At 25.1% G+C, this 21,474-nt stretch overlaps 1 protein-coding gene and 1 long non-coding RNA gene across 2 annotated transcripts; both read right to left on the bottom strand.

Moving 5' to 3' along the window:
* Positions 1-134: 134 nt before the first annotated feature.
* LOC135930620 (zinc finger MYM-type protein 1-like) lies at positions 135-683 on the bottom strand. Its single transcript, XM_065467444.1, has one exon. It carries the CDS (start codon positions 681-683, stop codon positions 135-137), a length of 549 nt encoding a protein of 182 aa, XP_065323516.1.
* Positions 684-19,080: 18,397 nt separating this feature from the next.
* Positions 19,081-19,420, bottom strand: LOC135930619 (uncharacterized). The gene is made up of 3 exons (XR_010572828.1): positions 19,349-19,420; positions 19,217-19,309; positions 19,081-19,106 (listed from the first exon to the last, which is right to left on the bottom strand). It is a non-coding gene; the product is annotated as an uncharacterized LOC135930619 (long non-coding RNA).
* Positions 19,421-21,474: the final 2,054 nt, after the last annotated feature.

Genomic DNA, 21,474 nt, shown 5'->3' with positions numbered 1-21,474 from the left:
ATAAACGCAAATGTCTTGAGTACTATCAATTTGCAAACTTAACCGTTTGTTACCAATCTCCTTTTTTATTAAATTCCTGATTTGATCAAGAACAGCATCAATAACTTTGTTGACAGTTGTTTTTGACAACAAGGTTATGAGAGAACCTCTTCCCTTCGATTTTGATTTGTTAGACATTTAAGCGTATCTTTACTACGTTTGCTTTTTAAAATAGCCTTCTCTAAATGATCTCTAAGTATTTGATCATTCTTTGATATAATACGGATCATTTCCAGGAAATTGCCATGATTTAAATTTTCATTATCAAAGAGGCTAAGTGTTTCGGTAGCATTTGATCCTCTGTATGGTAAGTTTTGTTTACCTAAAAACTTTATTATCTCAAATATTTGTTTTATTATGTGGATATTGTTATGTTTTTCATTTAATATTTTAACGCTAATTGAATTATTAAATGACTGGTTTTTTGAAGCTCTGAGGTAGGCCTCGACAGCACTAATATGCACTTTTGAATTTTCATGTATTTTAATAACTGAGTGCATGTGACGAAAATTTGTAGAGCCTGTTGTGAAAGTGTTTTCACATACTGCAAATGCCAGGCAGATCGAGCAATACACAGCTTGGGCTTTATTGCATATAATTTTTATGGTAATCCATTTTCTAGGTATTTTTTCACTCATTACCATTCGATAATATAATTTATCATATTTAATGTTTATTGGTTGTATAGGATGTTGCATTAAAAATCTAAGTTTATGAGGTATAGTATAGTGGCTGTTAATTGCAACTTAAAATTTTCATGTGTATGCATATCCAATTCTGATAATCCACTTTGAGAAATATCTGAAGGTATTTTTGATGTAGTTGCTTCTGACAAGTGTGAGGATAGTGGCAATGATTGAACTGATGCCAATAATAGATGAAGATGTTGCAGATATGGTAGTTGTTTCAGGTAGTGGTGAATGGGAGGCAGTTGTTGATATCTCTAAAAAAATAGTTTATTTACATGAAGTAATAGTATTTGAAATACTTGGTATTGATTTATCAAAAAAAGATAATTTAATTGTTTTGGATCAGCACCAGCTGCTTTGAGACCAGCAGCATTTTTTTTTCTTAATTTTTCAGCTCCACCTTTAAATTTCCTTTTGGCATATCTATGCATATATGAAAATATATCAATTCAACTAAAATAAAATTTATTGTAATTTTTTTTAAAGAATTGTATTTTAATATAAAGCATAAAGTAATCTGTTATGTTACCGGCCAGTAATAAAAAAAAACATTACTATCTTTGGGATATGAAATATAAATAAGTTTTTTAAAATATATCAATTCAACTAAAATAAAATTTTTTATAATTTTTTTTAAAGAATTGTATTTTAATATAAAGCATAAAGTAATCTGTTATGTTACCAGCCAGTAATAATAATAAAAAAACATTACTATCTTTGGGTTATGAAATATAAATAAGTTTTTTACTTTTGACTATTTACATACATCTCAATTTACGTGTAAAAATAGTATATAAAGTTGATTCTTTCTTATATTATGTTTGTTTGCTAATGATCAGTTAATTGTTGTAATACTAATATTAGGCGCACAAAAGTTTCCTCTACAATAAATTAATGTATAAAAATATAATATAATAAATTAATGAAAATTTAGCTTTCACTCTACTCAAGCCCGAGCTCAAAAGGATCAATGAATTAAGAACAAGATAGTTTCCTATATTACAATAAATTAATGTATAAAAATATAATATAAATTAATGAAAACTTAGCTTTCACTTAACTCAAGCCTAAGCTCAAAAGGATCAATGAATTAAGAACAAGAAATACAATCAATCACAATAGTTTCCTATATACAATAAATTAATGTATAAAAATTAATGTAATAAATTAATGAAAACTTAGCTTTCACTCAACTCAAGCCCAAGCTCAAAAGGATCAATGAATTAAGAACAAGAAATACAATCAATCACAATAGTTTCATATATACAATAAATTAATGTATAAAAATTAATGTAATAAATTAATGAAAACTTAGCTTTCACTCTACTCAAGCCCAAGCTCAAAAGGATCAATGAATTAAGAACAAGAAATATAATTAATCACAATAGTTTCCTATATACAATAAATTAATGTATAAAAATATAATATAAATTAATGAAAACCTAGCTTTCACTCTACTCAAGCCCAAGCTCAAAAGGATCAATGAATTAAGAAGAAGAAATACAAAATAAATTAATGTATAAAAATTAATATAATAAATTAATCAAAACTTAGCTTTCACTCTACTCAAACTCAAACATAAGCGTTTTCACTTCCTTTGAAAAAAAAACGAAAAGCACGTGGTAAATGATATATAGCGTCAAGCGACGTAATTGATATTTATGCATTCAAATATAGTAAACGACATGATAATTCTTCTCAGGGAATGTTATATTCAAATAATAGATATCATTAAAAATAAATAAATGATAAGAGAAAATAATGTGAACAAAATAATAATTTTTTTTCCTACCGGCCTCTTTTTTGATATTTTCCTCTCATCGGCCTCAAAATCGACATTTTCTCGCGGCCTCGTGGGCAAAATGCCCACTGGGTCTTATGGCCAGTCCGCCCCTGTGTGCATCTAGCATGCTATACAACAGATGCTTCACATTATTAATCATATCATTAGGTATATTCCTTTTTTTGTGGGTAACTTCACTATCCCAAGCTCTGGTTACATGTTTCCTACATAATTCCAATTGAACATGAGGGAAAGCCCCAATGTAATTATTTCTCCCAGCACAATCTTTATCACTAACAATGACCTTTATATCTGTCCAAGCTGAACTCAGTTTTTTAAAAATTTGAAGCATTTGTGATGCTACATTAAATGACTCCGATTTGACAATCCATACACATATAATATGTGATCTATTATTTCCATCAATTGATACCAAAATATACATAGGCATATGCGGCCATGACTAAAATACGAATTGCTATAAACTACGAATTGCCAGGTAAATTGCGAATTGCCATGACTAAACTACGAATTGCGTAAATTAATGTTAAATTTAGATAAAATTATGGAAGATTGGATGACTAAACTACGAATTGCCGTATATAATGTTAAATTAAATAGAATAAACTACGAATTGCCGTATTTTATGTTAAATTAAAATGACTAAACTGCGAATTGCCGTATTTAATGTTAAAATAAAATGACTAAACTACGAATTGCCGTATCTAATCTTAAAATAAAGTGACTAAACTACGAATTGCCGTATCTAATCTTAAAATAAAGTGACTAAACTACGAATTGCCGTATCTAATCTTAAAATAAAGAGACTAAACTACGAATTGCCGTATTTAATATTAAAATAAAGTGACTAAACTACGAATTGCCGTATTTTATGTTAAATTAAAATGACTAAATTGCGAATTGCCGTATTTAATGTTAATAAAGTGACTAAACTACGAATTGTCGTATTTAATATTATAATAAAGTGACTAAACTACGAATTGCCGTATCTAATGTTAAAATAAAGTGACTAAACTACGAATTGCCGTATCTAATCATAAATTAAAATGACTAAACTGCGAATTGCTGTATTTAATGTTAAAATATAGTGACTAAACTACGAATTGCCGTATCTAATGTTAAAATAAAGTGACTAAACTACGAATTGCCGTATCTAATCATAAATTAAAATGACTAAACTGCGAATTGCTGTATTTAATGTTAAAATATAGTGACTAAACTACCAATTGCCGTATTTTATGTTAAATTAAAATGACTAAACTGCGAATTGCCGTATTTAATGCCAAAATTAAGTGACTAAACTACGAATTGCCGTATTTAATATTATAATAAAGTGACTAAACTACGAATTGCCGTATCTAATCTTAAAATAAAGTGACTAAACTACGAATTGCCGTATCTAATCATAAATTAAAATGACTAAACTGCGAATTGCTGTATTTAATGTTAAAATATAGTGACTAAACTACCATGACTAAACTACGAATTGCCGTATTTAATATTATAATAAAGTGACTAAACTACGAATTGCCGTATCTAATGTTAAAATAAAGTGACTAAACTACGAATTGGCGTATCTAATCATAAATTAAAATGACTAAACTGCGAATTGCTGTATTTAATGTTAAAATATAGTGACTAAACTACCATGACTAAACTACGAATTGCCGTATTATAATAAAGTGACTAAACTACGAATTGCCGTATCTAATGTTAAAATAAAGTGACTAAACTACGAATTGCCGTATCTAATCATAAATTAAAATGACTAAACTGCGAATTGCTGTATTTAATGTTAAAATATAGTGACTAAACTACCAATTGCCGTATTTTATGTTAAATTAAAATGACTAAACTGCGAATTGCCCTATCTAATCTTAAATTAAAATGACTAAACTGCGAATTGCCGTATTTAATATTATAATAAAGTGACTAAACTACGAATTGCCGTATCTAATCTTAAAATAAAGTGACTAAACTACGAATTGCCGTATCTAATCATAAATTAAAATGACTAAACTGCGAATTACTGTATTTAATGTTTAAATAAAGTGACTAAACTACGATTTGCCGTATCTAATCTTAAATAAAGTGACTAAACTACGAATTGCAGTATTTTATGTAAAATTAAAATGACTAAACTGCGAATTGCAGCATCAAATCTTAAATTAAATGACAAACTGCGAATTGCCGTATCGAATGTTAAAATAAAGTGACTAAACTACGAATTGCCGTATTTTATGTAAAATTAAAATGACTAAACTGCGAATTGCCCTATCTAATCTTAAATTAAAATGACTAAACTGCGAATTGCCCTATTTAATGTTAAAATAAAGTGACTAAACTACGAATTGCCGTTTTATTGTTAAAATAAACTACGAATTGCGGTAATTACTGTTAAATTAAAATGACTAAACTACGAATTGCCGTAATGAGTAAAATAATATGACTAAAAAGTGCGAATTGCACTATATAATGTTAAAATATATTGACTAAACTACGAATTTAGGTAATTAATGATTGAATTAGAATGAGTAAACTACCAATTGTGATAATTAATGTTATAATATAATTACTAAACATCGAATTGCCGTATCTAATCTTAAATTATAATGACTAAATTGCAAATTGCCGTATTTAATGTTAGATTTAAACTACGAATTTCGTATTTAATGTTAAAATAAAGTGACTAAACTACGAATTACCGAATTTATGTTGAATACCCAACTGCGAATTGTCATATTTAATGTTAAATAAAATTACTAAACTACGAATTGCGGTAATTAATAATAAATTGTCATGACTTAAATACGAATTGCCGTATTTTATGTTTGATTAAAATGACTAAACTACAAATTGCCATATTTATTGTTAAAATAAAATGACTAAATTACGAATTGCCTTATTTAATGTTAAATTAAAATGACTAAACTACAAATTGCCGTATCTAATCTTAAAATAAAGTGACTAAATTACGAATTGCCGTTTAAATGTTAAAATAAACTACAAATTGCCATATTTATTGTTAAAATAAAATGACTAAATTACGAATTGCCCTATCTAATCTTAATTAAAATGACTAAACTACAAATTGCCGCATTTAATGTTAAAATAAAATGGCTAAACTACGAATTGCCGTTTTAATGTTAAAATAAAGTATGAATTGCGGTAATTACTGTTAAATTAAAATGACTAAACTACGAATTGCCGTAATGAGTAAAATAATATGACTAAAAAGTGCGAATTGCACTATATAATGTTAAAATATATTGACTAAACTACGAATTTAGGTAATTAATGATTGAATTATAATGAGTAAACTACCTATTGCGATAATTAATGTTATAATATAATTACTAAACAGCGAATTGCCGTATCTATTCTTAAATTATAATGACTAAATTGCGAATTGCCGTATTTAATGTTAAATTTAAACTACGAATGCCGTATTTAATGTTAAAATATAGTGACTAAACTACGAATTGCCGAATTTATGTTAAATACCCAACTGCGAATTGTCATATTTAATGTTAAATAAAATTACTAAACTACGAATTGCGGTAATTAATAATAAATTGTCATCACTTAACTACGAATTACCGTATTTTATGTATGATTAAAATGACTAAACTACAAATTGCCATATTTATTGTTAAAATATAATGACTAAATTACGAATTGCCTTATTTTATGTTAAATTAAAATGACTAAACTACGAATTGCAGTGTTTAATGTTAAAATAAAGTGACTAAACTACGAATTGCCGTTTTAATGTTAAAATAAAATGACTAAACTACGAATTGCCGATTTAATGTTTAATTAAAATGATTAAACTATGAATTGCCATATTTAATATTATATTAAATTGTCTAAACAGTATATGATGTAAAATTATAATGGGTAAACTGCGAATTGTAATATATAACGTTAAATTATTCGAAATGCGTTAATGTTAAATTATAATTACTAAAATACGAATTGCCTTAATTTTTGTCAAATTAAATACAATATATGTTAAATTTAAATTACAAAACTGCGAATTACCGTATATTATGTTAAATTAAAATGACTAAACTACGAATTGCGGTATTAATCTTAAATTAAAATGACTAAACTGCGAATTGCCTTAATTAACATTACATTTAGATTTTGATAGAAAATAATGATGATAGCTAATCGTTTTAATTGGTCAAAAATATAAGATTTTATTAACTATATTACCCTACATTCATACTATCTCTGCCTTAATACAAAATTTAAACATTTTCCTATTTTATTTATAAAATTTATTGCAATTATTAGCGTTTATAGACATAATCCTCTCTATATATTGAAAAAATTTAGATTATTAAAAATAACATAACATATTAAAGAGATATTTTATTTTACAATTTCATAATATATGAATCAAAAAAATGTAAATATATATTTAGAAAAAATTATAATTATTGACTAATTTTATTTAATTTCAATATATATATTTATTATAAATAATTTATTTAGTTCATAAATTTACAAAATAAAGATGCATTAATAATTTTCATCCGATTTTTTGTTTTTCATGTTATGAATGCACATTATAAATTTACTTAAAATAAAAATGAGTTATATAAATAATTTAATTTATAAATTTACAAACATTATTGATATCTGTTTGGATTTCCTTGTGATTTTTGATAGGGGACTTCTTTGTCGCTAAATGTTAAATACAGCATATATAAATTAATATATTTTATAGCATATTTTATAAATAAAAAAGGAATATTACGATAGCAATTTTTTTTCTTGTTGCAAGCTCAGGATATCCATAGTTCTACTAACATATTAAAAAATTATAATCATAAATGTAAAAATTCTATCTCAATTTTATTTTATAAATATTAAATTAGTAAATTTAAATAGTTTTCTATAGAAATGAAGGTTTTGTAAATAAAATCACCTTATTTCTCCTTTATTATAAAATAATATCTATAAACCTGATAAATTATCTCAAATTATTAAAAAATATTATTTGTGAAATATACTTTACATTTGACATTTAATCACAGCTAAATATTTTTACAATTAATATAATTAAATATTAATTCTCAAGATGTGAGATTTAAAAAGTATTTAAGCTAATAAATTGTTTTTTTGCGATGTTCTTCTGAATTATAATTTTAATTTAGCATAGATAGGACCCTGCCAGCTAAAATTCTTTTATATAAAAATGTTTAATCTAAACCTTTATGATTTTTGGTTAAGAATGGTGGTTTTTCTTTTGAACAATATACAGCTGAAAACCATTGCTAGGAATATATTATTAGCATTTTTAAACGCTAGTTGAAATGTTAAATGTACGAGCGCTGTAAGGATCATCTACTTATATTAAAAAATTATATTTATAAATATGAAAGAATCCATGTGATATAGCTTATAATTACCAAGACAACGAACTTACATCTAATCAGTAGCCAATTATAATACTCGTTGTTGTAACCCGTTTATGGCATTGTAATATTTTATTTTTGAAATTATGTTTATCATTCATTTAAATAAAATATATTACTATTCTCCTGTAGACTTCTATATATTATTAAAAAATAATATCAAGCAAGTTTTGGAGGCCTGTAAATAGCTGCTTAAAATAATTAAAAACATTCGGCTAACGGATAAGATAATAAATATTTTTAAAAAAATAATTTGAAGATATTCCGTAATTTATAATTTTAACTATATATTTCAATTTAAGATATTCAGTTAAACCAATTTAACTAAATGGGTCTCGAGGATTTTTTTAAAACTATTAGCAATACATATATTATACTTTTATTTACAATATCAAAATAATTCAAAACAAAAAGAAATATATTCGTAATTATAAATATAATCATTTATCATTATTGGTGCACTATTTATATTACTTTATTTTAGACTGTTGGATTTTATTAGCTGATTATCTCCACTCTCCTTATTTATTTCATAATTTAACCATGATTTACTAGAAAACTCCACCAAATTTATCTTTATAAATCTCCTAATAACCGATTCAAATAGATGTCATTGTTTATGATATAGTCTAAAATACGAATTGCTAAAAACTACGAATTGCCAGGTAAATTGCGAATTGCAATGACTAAACTACGAATTGCGCAAATTAATGATATTATGATAAAATGTTGCGAAATAGGATGATTTATAATATAAAGTTAAAATGAATAAACTACGAATTGCCGTATTTTATGTTAAATTAAAACGACTAAAGTGAATCATGCTGTTATACAATAAATATTTTTATATATCACTAGAAATCCGATCCAGTGGATAATAATATTATATTTTTGTAATCTAATATACGCTTATTGACTTTTTTATTCATCATTTTTATATCTAATAATAAAATAATATTTTATTTCTGCCATTCCATGTCAAATCGATCAAACATTTTCGGCCGATCCCTTTTAAAATTCTTAAAAATTTCATGAATTATTAAGATAAGTAAGTAAATGAATGATAAAGCCCCCCCCCCCCCAAGACCAAATTCCTGAGTATGAGCCTCGAACAAATAACTTGTCCTAAAGACTTTTTTGCCTATTGTAAGGAAAATATTAAAGGTATAAGATTTATTTATTAATATATATTATAAATTTTTTTTAAATAGATTTCTCTTACATTATGAAAAACGAATATGAGAAAGAGCTAATAATTTTAGAAGAGAGATTCAATAAAGCGCGTGCAATACCTGAAACGCAAATATTTCATACGTATCATCTAATTTCTCAGAATAAAATTGAGGCTAAATTTTATACAAATTCAACAGACTTCAAATTTTAAATTATGGATAGAATATGATTATCTATCTATATTTCTATAATATTAATAAAAAATTAAATTAAAGATAGTTAATATCGTAAATTTGATTTCAGTCTAATGGGCATGTATCCACACTGCCCCTCAGTTTTTGGTATATTTAAAAGAAATTGGAAATTTTTTAATATAAAAAGTGAAAATATACTGTTATAGGTAATAACAAAATTTTAACCTGAAATTTGTAATTTCCTATAGGGCCATCTATTTTTTCCAATTTTTGATAAATTGAAAGTCTCGAAAGCTTCGCCAAGGTTATGACATAGTATATATATTTTTAACAAAGGTGTTAAAATAAAAAGATAAAAAAAATTTCGAAAACAAACTCCCTTGCCAATGTTTATTGTTTTATGATTACTTATAACTTTATATATTATGTACCTTTTTACTATAATTAGTTTTTGAGATATAAATATTTTATATTTTACAGATTCTAAAATGGCTCTTTTTTGCACCATTGAGCCTCTTATCCATGGAACCAGGTGTGCTAGCGAACTAAAATAAATGGCTTTCTAATTTATGTAACCTATCTAAATAATTCCATAAATTTAACAAATTTAAAAGGGGTCGGCCGGTAGATGATCGATTCACGAGGAATGACCTTTAAATAATAAAATATTATTTTATATAAATAATATAATAAAAAATAATAAAATAATATTTTATATATATTAAATGTCAGCCACTGACAGCAAAACTTTATAATTCTCAAAATTATACGCCTTTGGCTTTCACAAAACTTTCTTTTTCCTACTTTATCACTGACAGATAGTAAAATATCTACCAAATCTAGATAATTCTCCAAATACCAGCTCATGCCCTATATATAAATTATATTATGATATAGTAGATTCAAATAAATTGATGATAAATGATGTTGCATAAGGATAATAATGATAAAGCTTATCGCCAATATGAATGGATAATTAAATTAACTGCAATAATATATGCATTCGAATATAGGGATTATTGTATATTTCAGAAAATAAGTCTAAAGATTTTCAAATTGTTAGAATATTAGAATTTGGCACGTTATGACCAACATTTTTCATGATATAATTTAATTTTGAATTTTTTTTCTTACCATTATTTTCACGTAGACCTGACAAAATGTATTTGTCAAAAACAACTAATTAGAACTTAACCCATTTTAAAATAGATTTATATGTATTTCTTCATGGTAATAAGAATTTAATAATAATAATAATGTGATCAAATTTTATGAACATAGAATATAGAAAGATGTTTATTAAAGTGTAGCAACTATACATTACACCTACAAAATTTCGCCGATCAAATAAATTAAGATGCTAATTATAACCAATGAATATATGGATAATAAACGAACTGCAACATTTTAAACTTTATCAGATTTCGAACTCCTTTTATAAACCACGCATGCTTCCAAATGTAATGTTTCGGAATATGGAAGAGATTAAAATAGATAATAAATGATGTGGAATCGAGATATATGATTAATGATTGCATTGTAAAATAATATGATAAAGAATATCTCCAATAAAAAAATCCAACTGCAATAATATATGCATTCGAATATAGGGATTATTGTATATTTCAGAAAATAAGTCTTGAGTTATTTTCAAATTGTTAGAATATTAGAATTTGGCACGTTATGACCAACATTTTTATGATATAATTTAATTTTGAATTTTTTTTCTTACCATTATTTTCACGTAGACCTGACAAAATATATTTGTCAAAAACATCTAATTAGAACTTAACCCACTTTAAAATATTTCTTCATGGTAATAAGAATTTAATAATAATAATAAAGTGATCCATTTTTGAATTTTATGAACATCGAATATAGAAAGATGTTTATTAAAGCGTAGCAACTATACATTACACCTACAAAATTTCGCCGATCAAATAAATTAAGATGCTAATTATAACCAATGAATATATGGATAATAAACGAACTGCAACATTTTAAACTTTATCAGCTTTCGAACTCCTTTTATAAACCCCGCATGCTTCCAAATGTAATGTTTCGGAATATGGAAGAGATTAAAATAGATAATAAATGATGTGGAATCGAGATATATGATTAATGATTGCATTGTAAAATAATATGATAAAGAATATCTCCAATAAAAAAATCCAACTGCAATAATATATGCATTCGAATATAGGGATTATTGTATATTTCAGAAAATAAGTCTTGAGTTATTTTCAAATTGTTAGAATATTAGAATTTGGCACGTTATGACCAACATTTTTCATGATATAATTTAATTTTGAATTTTTTTTCTTACCATTATTTTCACGGAGACCTGACAAAATGTATTTGTCAAAAACATCTAATTAGAACTTAACCCATTTTAAAATATTTCTTCATGGTAATAAGAATTTAATATTAATAATAAAGTGATCCATTTTTGAATTTTATGAACATCGAATATAGAAAGATGTTTATTAAAGCGTAGCAACTATACATTACACCTACAAAATTTCGCCGATCAAATAAATTAAGATGCTAATTATAACCAATGAATATATGGATAATAAACGAACTGCAACATTTTAAACTTTATCAGATTTCGAACTCCTTTTATAAACCACGCATGCTTCCAAATGTAATGTTTCGAAATATGGAAGAGATTAAAATAGATAATAAATGATGTGGAATCGAGATATATGATTAATGATTGCATTGTAAAATAATATGATAAAGAATATCTCCAATAAAAAAATCCAACTGCAATAATATATGCATTCGAATATAGGGATTATTGTATATTTCAGAAAATAAGTCTTGAGTTATTTTCAAATTGTTAGAATATTAGAATTTGGCACGTTATGACCAACATTTTTCATGATATAATTTAATTTTGAATTTTTTTTTCTTACCATTATTTTCACGGAGACCTGACAAAATGTATTTGTCAAAAACATCTAATTAGAACTTAACCCATTTTAAAATATTTCTTCATGGTAATAAGAATTTAATATTAATAATAAAGTGATCCATTTTTGAATTTTATGAACATCGAATATAGAAAGATGTTTATTAAAGCGTAGCAACTATACATTACACCTACAAAATTTCGCCCATCAAATAAATTAAGATGCTAATTATAACCAATGAATATATGGATAATAAACGAACTGCAACATTTTAAACTTTATCAGCTTTCGAACTCCTTTTATAAACCCCGCATGCTTCCAAATGTAATGTTTCGGAATATGGAAGAGATTAAAATAGATAATAAATGATGTGGAATCGAGATATATGATTAATGATTGCATTGTAAAATAATATGATAAAGAATATCTCCAATAAAAAAATCCAACTGCAATAATATATGCATTCGAATATAGGGATTATTGTATATTTCAGAAAATAAGTCTTGAGTTATTTTCAAATTGTTAGAATATTAGAATTTGGCACGTTATGACCAACATTTTTCATGATATAATTTAATTTTGATTTTTTTTTCTTACCATTATTTTCACGGAGACCTGACAAAATGTATTTGTCAAAAACATCTAATTAGAACTTAACCCATTTTAAAATATTTCTTCATGGTAATAAGAATTTAATAATAATAATAAAGTGATCCATTTTTGAATTTTATGAACATCGAATATAGAAAGATGTTTATTAAAGCGTAGCAACTATACATTACACCTACAAAATTTCGCCCATCAAATAAATTAAGATGCTAATTATAACCAATGAATATATGGATAATAAACGAACTGCAACATTTTAAACTTTATCAGCTTTCGAACTCCTTTTATAAACCCCGCATGCTTCCAAATGTAATGTTTCGGAATATGGAAGAGATTAAAATAGATAATAAATGATGTGGAATCGAGATATATGATTAATGATTGCATTGTAAAATAATATGATAAAGAATATCTCCAATAAAAAAATCCAACTGCAATAATATATGCATTCGAATATAGGGATTATTGTATATTTCAGAAAATAAGTCTTGAGTTATTTTCAAATTGTTAGAATATTAGAATTTGGCACGTTATGACCAACATTTTTCATGATATAATTTAATTTTGAATTTTTTTTCTTACCATTATTTTCACGTAGACCTGACAAAATGTATTTGTCAAAAACATCTAATTAGAACTTAACCCATTTTAAAATATTTCTTCATGGTAATAAGAATTTAATAATAATAATAAAGTGATCCATTTTTGAATTTTATGAACATCGAATATAGAAAGATGTTTATTAAAGCGTAGCAACTATACATTACACCTACAAAATTTCGCCGATCAAATAAATTAAGATGCTAATTATAACCAATGAATATATGGATAATAAACGAACTGCAACATTTTAAACTTTATCAGATTTCGAACTCCTTTTATAAACCACGCATGCTTCCAAATGTAATGTTTCGGAATATGGAAGAGATTAAAATAGATAATAAATGATGTGGAATCGAGATATATGATTAATGATTGCATTGTAAAATAATATGATAAAGAATATCTCCAATAAAAAAATCCAACTGCAATAATATATGCATTCGAATATAGGGATTATTGTATATTTCAGAAAATAAGTCTTGAGTTATTTTCAAATTGTTAGAATATTAGAATTTGGCACGTTATGACCAACATTTTTCATGATATAATTTAATTTTGAATTTTTTTTCTTACCATTATTTTCACGTAGACCTGACAAAATATATTTGTCAAAAACATCTAATTAGAACTTAACCCACTTTAAAATATTTCTTCATGGTAATAAGAATTTAATAATAATAATAAAGTGATCCATTTTTGAATTTTATGAACATCGAATATAGAAAGATGTTTATTAAAGCGTAGCAACTATACATTACACCTACAAAATTTCGCCGATCAAATAAATTAAGATGCTAATTATAACCAATGAATATATGGATAATAAACGAACTGCAACATTTTAAACTTTATCAGATTTCGAACTCCTTTTATAAACCACGCATGCTTCCAAATGTAATGTTTCGAAATATGGAAGAGATTAAAATAGATAATAAATGATGTGGAATCGAGAATATGATTAATGATTGCATTGTAAAATAATATGATAAAGAATATCTCCAATAAAAAAATCCAACTGCAATAATATATGCATTCGAATATAGGGATTATTGTATATTTCAGAAAATAAGTCTTGAGTTATTTTCAAATTGTTAGAATATTAGAATTTGGCACGTTATGACCAACATTTTTCATGATATAATTTAATTTTGAATTTTTTTTCTTACCATTATTTTCACGGAGACCTGACAAAATGTATTTGTCAAAAACATCTAATTAGAACTTAACCCATTTTAAAATATTTCTTCATGGTAATAAGAATTTAATATTAATAATAAAGTGATCCATTTTTGAATTTTATGAACATCGAATATAGAAAGATGTTTATTAAAGCGTAGCAACTATACATTACACCTACAAAATTTCGCCGATCAAATAAATTAAGATGCTAATTATAACCAATGAATATATGGATAATAAACGAACTGCAACATTTTAAACTTTATCAGCTTTCGAACTCCTTTTATAAACCCCGCATGCTTCCAAATGTAATGTTTCGGAATATGGAAGAGATTAAAATAGATAATAAATGATGTGGAATCGAGATATATGATTAATGATTGCATTGTAAAATAATATGATAAAGAATATCTCCAATAAAAAAATCCAACTGCAATAATATATGCATTCGAATATAGGGATTATTGTATATTTCAGAAAATAAGTCTTGAGTTATTTTCAAATTGTTAGAATATTAGAATTTGGCACGTTATGACCAACATTTTTCATGATATAATTTAATTTTGAATTTTTTTCTTACCATTATTTTCACGTAGACCTGACAAAATGTATTTGTCAAAAACATCTAATTAGAACTTAACCCATTTTAAAATATTTCTTCATGGTAATAAGAATTTAATAATAATAATAAAGTGATCCATTTTTGAATTTTATGAACATCGAATATAGAAAGATGTTTATTAAAGCGTAGCAACTATACATTACACCTACAAAATTTCGCCGATCAAATAAATTAAGATGCTAATTATAACCAATGAATATATGGATAATAAACGAACTGCAACATTTTAAACTTTATCAGATTTCGAACTCCTTTTATAAACCACGCATGCTTCCAAATGTAATGTTTCGGAATATGGAAGAGATTAAAATAGATAATAAATGATGTGGAATCGAGATATATGATTAATGATTGCATTGTAAAATAATATGATAAAGAATATCTCCAATAAAAAAATCCAACTGCAATAATATATGCATTCGAATATAGGGATTATTGTATATTTCAGAAAATAAGTCTTGAGTTATTTTCAAATTGTTAGAATATTAGAATTTGGCACGTTATGACCAACATTTTTCATGATATAATTTAATTTTGAATTTTTTTTCTTACCATTATTTTCACGTAGACCTGACAAAATATATTTGTCAAAAACATCTAATTAGAACTTAACCCACTTTAAAATATTTCTTCATGGTAATAAGAATTTAATAATAATAATAAAGTGATCCATTTTTGAATTTTATGAACATCGAATATAGAAAGATGTTTATTAAAGCGTAGCAACTATACATTACACCTACAAAATTTCGCCGATCAAATAAATTAAGATGCTAATTATAACCAATGAATATATGGATAATAAACGAACTGCAACATTTTAAACTTTATCAGATTTCGAACTCCTTTTATAAACCACGCATGCTTCCAAATGTAATGTTTCGAAATATGGAAGAGATTAAAATAGATAATAAATGATGTGGAATCTATGATTAATGATTGCATTGTAAAATAATATGATAAAGAATATCTCCAATAAAAAAATCCAACTGCAATAATATATGCATTCGAATATAGGGATTATTGTATATTTCAGAAAATAAGTCTTGAGTTATTTTCAAATTGTTAGAATATTAGAATTTGGCACGTTATGACCAACATTTTTCATGATATAATTTAATTTTGAATTTTTTTTCTTACCATTATTTTCACGGAGACCTGACAAAATGTATTTGTCAAAAACATCTAATTAGAACTTAACCCATTTTAAAATATTTCTTCATGGTAATAAGAATTTAATATTAATAATAAAGTGATCCATTTTTGAATTTTATGAACATCGAATATAGAAAGATGTTTATTAAAGCGTAGCAACTATACATTACACCTACAAAATTTCGCCGATCAAATAAATTAAGATGCTAATTATAACCAATGAATATATGGATAATAAACGAACTGCAACATTTTAAACTTTATCAGATTTCGAACTCCTTTTATAAACCACGCATGCTTCCAAATGTAATGTTTCGGAATATGGAAGAGATTAAAATAGATAATAAATGATGTGGAATCGAGATATATGATTAATGATTGCATTGTAAAATAATATGATAAAGAATATCTCCAATAAAAAAATCCAACTGCAATAATATATGCATTCGAATATAGGGATTATTGTATATTTCAGAAAATAAGTCTTGAGTTATTTTCAAATTGTTAGAATATTAGAATTTGGCACGTTATGACCAACATTTTTCATGATATAATTTAATTTTGAATTTTTTTTCTTACCATTATTTTCACGGAGACCTGACAAAATGTATATGTCAAAAACATCTAATTAGAACTTAACCCATTTTAAAATTATTCTTCATGGTAATAAGAATTTAATATTAATAATAAAGTGATCCATTTTTGAATTTTATGAACATCGAATATAGAAAGATGTTTATTAAAGCGTAGCAACTATACATTACACCTACAAAATTTCGCCGATCAAATAAATTAAGATGCTAATTATAACCAATGAATATATGGATAATAAACGAACTGCAACATTTTAAACTTTATCAGATTTCGAACTCCTTTTATAAACCACGCATGCTTCCAAATGTAATGTTTCGGAATATGGAAGAGATTAAAATAGATAATAAATGATGTGGAATCGAGATATATGATTAATGATTGCATTGTAAAATAATATGATAAAGAATATCTCCAATAAAAAAATCCAACTGCAATAATATATGCATTCGAATATAGGGATTATTGTATATTTCAGAAAATAAGTCTTGAGTTATTTTCAAATTGTTAGAATATTAGAATTTGGCACGTTATGACCAACATTTTTCATGATATAATTTAATTTTGAATTTTTTTTCTTACCATTATTTTCACGTAGACCTGACAAAATGTATTTGTCAAAAACATCTAATTAGAACTTAACCCATTTTAAAATATTTCTTCATGGTAATAAGAATTTAATAATAATAATAAAGTGATCCATTTTTGAATTTTATGAACATCGAATATAGAAAGATGTTTATTAAAGCGTAGCAACTATACATTACACCTACAAAATTTCGCCCATCAAATAAATTAAGATGCTAATTATAACCAATGAATATATGGATAATAAACGAACTGCAACATTTTAAACTTTATCAGCTTTCGAACTCCTTTTATAAACCCCGCATGCTTCCAAATGTAATGTTTCGGAATATGGAAGAGATTAAAATAGATAATAAATGATGTGGAATCGAGATATATGATTAATGATTGCATTGTAAAATAATATGATAAAGAATATCTCCAATAAAAAAATCCAACTGCAATAATATATGCATTCGAATATAGGGATTATTGTATATTTCAGAAAATAAGTCTTGAGTTATTTTCAAATTGTTAGAATATTAGAATTTGGCACGTTATGACCAACATTTTTCATGATATAATTTAATTTTGAATTTTTTTTCTTACCATTATTTTCACGTAGACCTGACAAAATGTATTTGTCAAAAACATCTAATTAGAACTTAACCCATTTTAAAATAGATTTATATGTATTTCTTCATGCTAATAAGAATTTAATAAAAGGATATTTATGATTTTGTGTATATCTCAAGCTTAGCATTTATAAATTACATTTAGTATTTCCTACTATATTCCATATTGAAGAAGAAATTGATAATAACCGCCTCCAATATTCCTCCATTAAAATAACAATGATCGCGAAATTATTTAATGCCCCCATATCAGGATTATGATAAAAATTATTAATAATTTTATATAGAATAAAATTAACAGAATTAAAAATTATGTTCAAGAAATTAAAAGATAAATAAAATATCTTTTTATATATGAGATTAACAGATCAATTTCATTCTAAGATATAACATCTTAATTATATTATATATATATCTTAAAATCCTTATTAATATTATATTGAATTTACCTTAGATAAATATAGATTTAATTATTTTTAGGCGTAGTCGGGAAGAAGACTTTTGTAATTAAGTTAATATAAACCTGTAAATATCATTTTACCCTAAAAAAATCTAAATAAAACTTTAGCCATAATCTATAAAATATCACTACGAACTATAATTTGAAAGGAAAAATATTAAAAACTACATTATTTCTATAAAAATTTAACATAGCCAAAGCCTTAAAGAATTTATTCCTAAACCTTAATATATTTAGTGAGGTTAAATATTTTCTAAGAATTATACTAAAATCTTTTTTTAAATTATGCCTGTAAATTATATTTTATGTAATTTAAAATATATTTGAAAAATTATTAATTCTACCTTGGATCAACATTATATATCAATGTTTGTATGTATATTATGTGGTTTCTTTTCTATTTTCTTTTCCCTGTAATAGTTAAAGTTCATATCAACACCTAAAAAATTTCAAAATTAAATATAATGTATAATCTTATAAACTTATCCTGAACCCAGGTTTAGTGATAATTAAACAAAGCAATATTTATAAAATAAACGAATCGAATACCTAGTGTCTTTGATACTATGCAAAATATTATGAACAGCTCAGATTTTTTATTTTGGCTCGGCATAAATTCATTTGACCCGGATCTGCTCTGCACTATTTTAATAAATGTAATGTTTATTATAGTCAAATTACTTCGATGATTTGAGGTTTTAAATATAAAACTATAAATATATTTTTGAAATTCTTTTTAAAAAAATATTTTATAAATTTCAAAAAAAAAATAATAACAACTGTTGACTATAAATTGAAAAAGGCCTTATCGATCGATATTTAAAAAAAAACAAGAAAAAAAAATTACCCTTGATAAAATTTTAACATATTTAAAAAATTTGAAAAGCTATAATTTTTAAAATATATTATTCTCATATCATCAAATTTTTGATTGACAGCGAGATTTTTATTTGTAAAATAACTAATTCATTTTATCGCATTATTTTATACTAGATAAAAAATATGACATCTTTATCTATACATTCAAAATATTAATATGAGATGAATCGCGATTTGCTAGGTCACAAATTTAGAAAAAAATTCCAAGGGTCCCTAACCTTATAATTTAAAAAAAAAAATTTCTCAAGCCCAGCTAAACCCATAATAATTTTGAAAATTTTTTCCTAGCACAGCCCATAATGGTTTTTAAAGGATTTTCCCAAGCAAGATCCAAGTCTATATTTTGAGGAATATTTTCCGAGTCCAGTCCAATCCATAAAAATTTTGATAATTTTTTCCCAAATACGGATATAATTTAATATCTTATCACCGAAACCTCTCTATAATGGTTATAAGGTTATTGGTCGTATACGTACAGTTTCTCCTAAAAACGTCTAAGGATATCAATTGAGAGCTAATAAAAAAATCAGCTCAACAGGAGGTCAAACTCTTCCTAATGGGCGTGTCTAGGTCTGGGGGTCATGAATATTTTTATTAAAACAAAATATCGATATGGGTATAAATAATCGTATCACGTCAATACCGCAAAACTTTTAGCGCGAAATGTATTATCGCGAATGCATTATCGCGAATGTCGATTACCGCGAAAAGATATTATAGCGAATGCATTACCGCGAATGTATCATAGCGAATATATTAGCGCGAATGCATTACCGCGAAAATATTATAGCGAATGCATAACAGCGAATGAATTATCGCGAATGCATTATAGCGAATGAATTATCGCGAATGGATTATCGCGAATGCATTATAGCGAATGTATTATAGCAAATGAATTATAGCGAATGCATTAGAGCGAATGTAATACCGCGAATACATTATCGCGAATGTATTAGAGCGAATACATTACAGCGAATGCAATATCGCGAATGCATTACAACTAACATTATCACAATGAAATAGTGATTTATATTTGACAAAATTATATTTAACCCATTTATTAAGTTCCAAAAAACCAGAGAACCAGCTTAATTGTTTATATTTATTTAAAGTAGCGTTTTAATATTTACCTCTAAAACACGTCACTTGTTATTTATGAAATTCGTATTTTATTAAAAAATATGTGGAATTTGGTATACTCAATTTTTTTAACGATTAGATTAAGTCGTTTTTTACAAAAGACCCTATTAATAAATATTTTAATATTTTATATTTAAGATTGATTCTAGTAAAAGTTAATTTTTGCCCCAATAAGCCTCAAACCCCCTTGTAGATTATATTGGCTTATTAAGTTTCCTATAGGATAATTGTTATTATCAATAAGACACCATTTATATATAAATAATTCATAAAAAATTTCAAAATGTGATATTTTATTTTAAAAAATGTTTAAGTTTTAAAGAATTTTTTAATTTTTTTTTCTAATTCTTTTGAATATCAACCACCAGAAAAGGTGAAAGTTAAAGGGAAAAAAATAGAATTTAAAGGTATAATAGCCAATGAATACTTATTATATCATATTTTTAAGCATAATATAATTAATTCGACCTAATTCTACTAGCTCATAGTTACTGATATGATTAACCCTTTCCAGCGCTAAAAAATATGTTGATAATTTTTAATTTAAATATGATTAGATGAAGGGGAACATTGGATTGAGACCTCTATCTTATTAAATCTTTTGTAATCGTCAAAATTATTAATTTTATAGCTTTAAAACATAAAATCTTATTATTTTTAAATTTAACAAATGCTTTATATCATTCGTACCTTCAAAAGTAACTTTTTACACTTTTTCTATTTTTAAAAAAAAGATTAATATACAATTTTACCACACAAAAATCATCTTATATAAAAGAAAAAATCAT

This window comes from Gordionus sp. m RMFG-2023, unplaced genomic scaffold (genome assembly GCF_954871325.1).
Source record: "Gordionus sp. m RMFG-2023 unplaced genomic scaffold, tfGorSpeb1-WG-v2 contig_128, whole genome shotgun sequence".
Classification (NCBI taxonomy): domain Eukaryota; kingdom Metazoa; phylum Nematomorpha; class Gordioida; order Chordodea; family Parachordodidae; genus Gordionus; species Gordionus sp. m RMFG-2023.
This window is presented reverse-complemented; position numbering and strand designations above follow the sequence as displayed.

Coding starts and splice junctions, on each gene's coding strand:
- LOC135930620 (XM_065467444.1), bottom strand. CDS start 683: ATGGTAATGAGTGAAAAAATACCTAGAAAATGGATTACCATAAAAATT.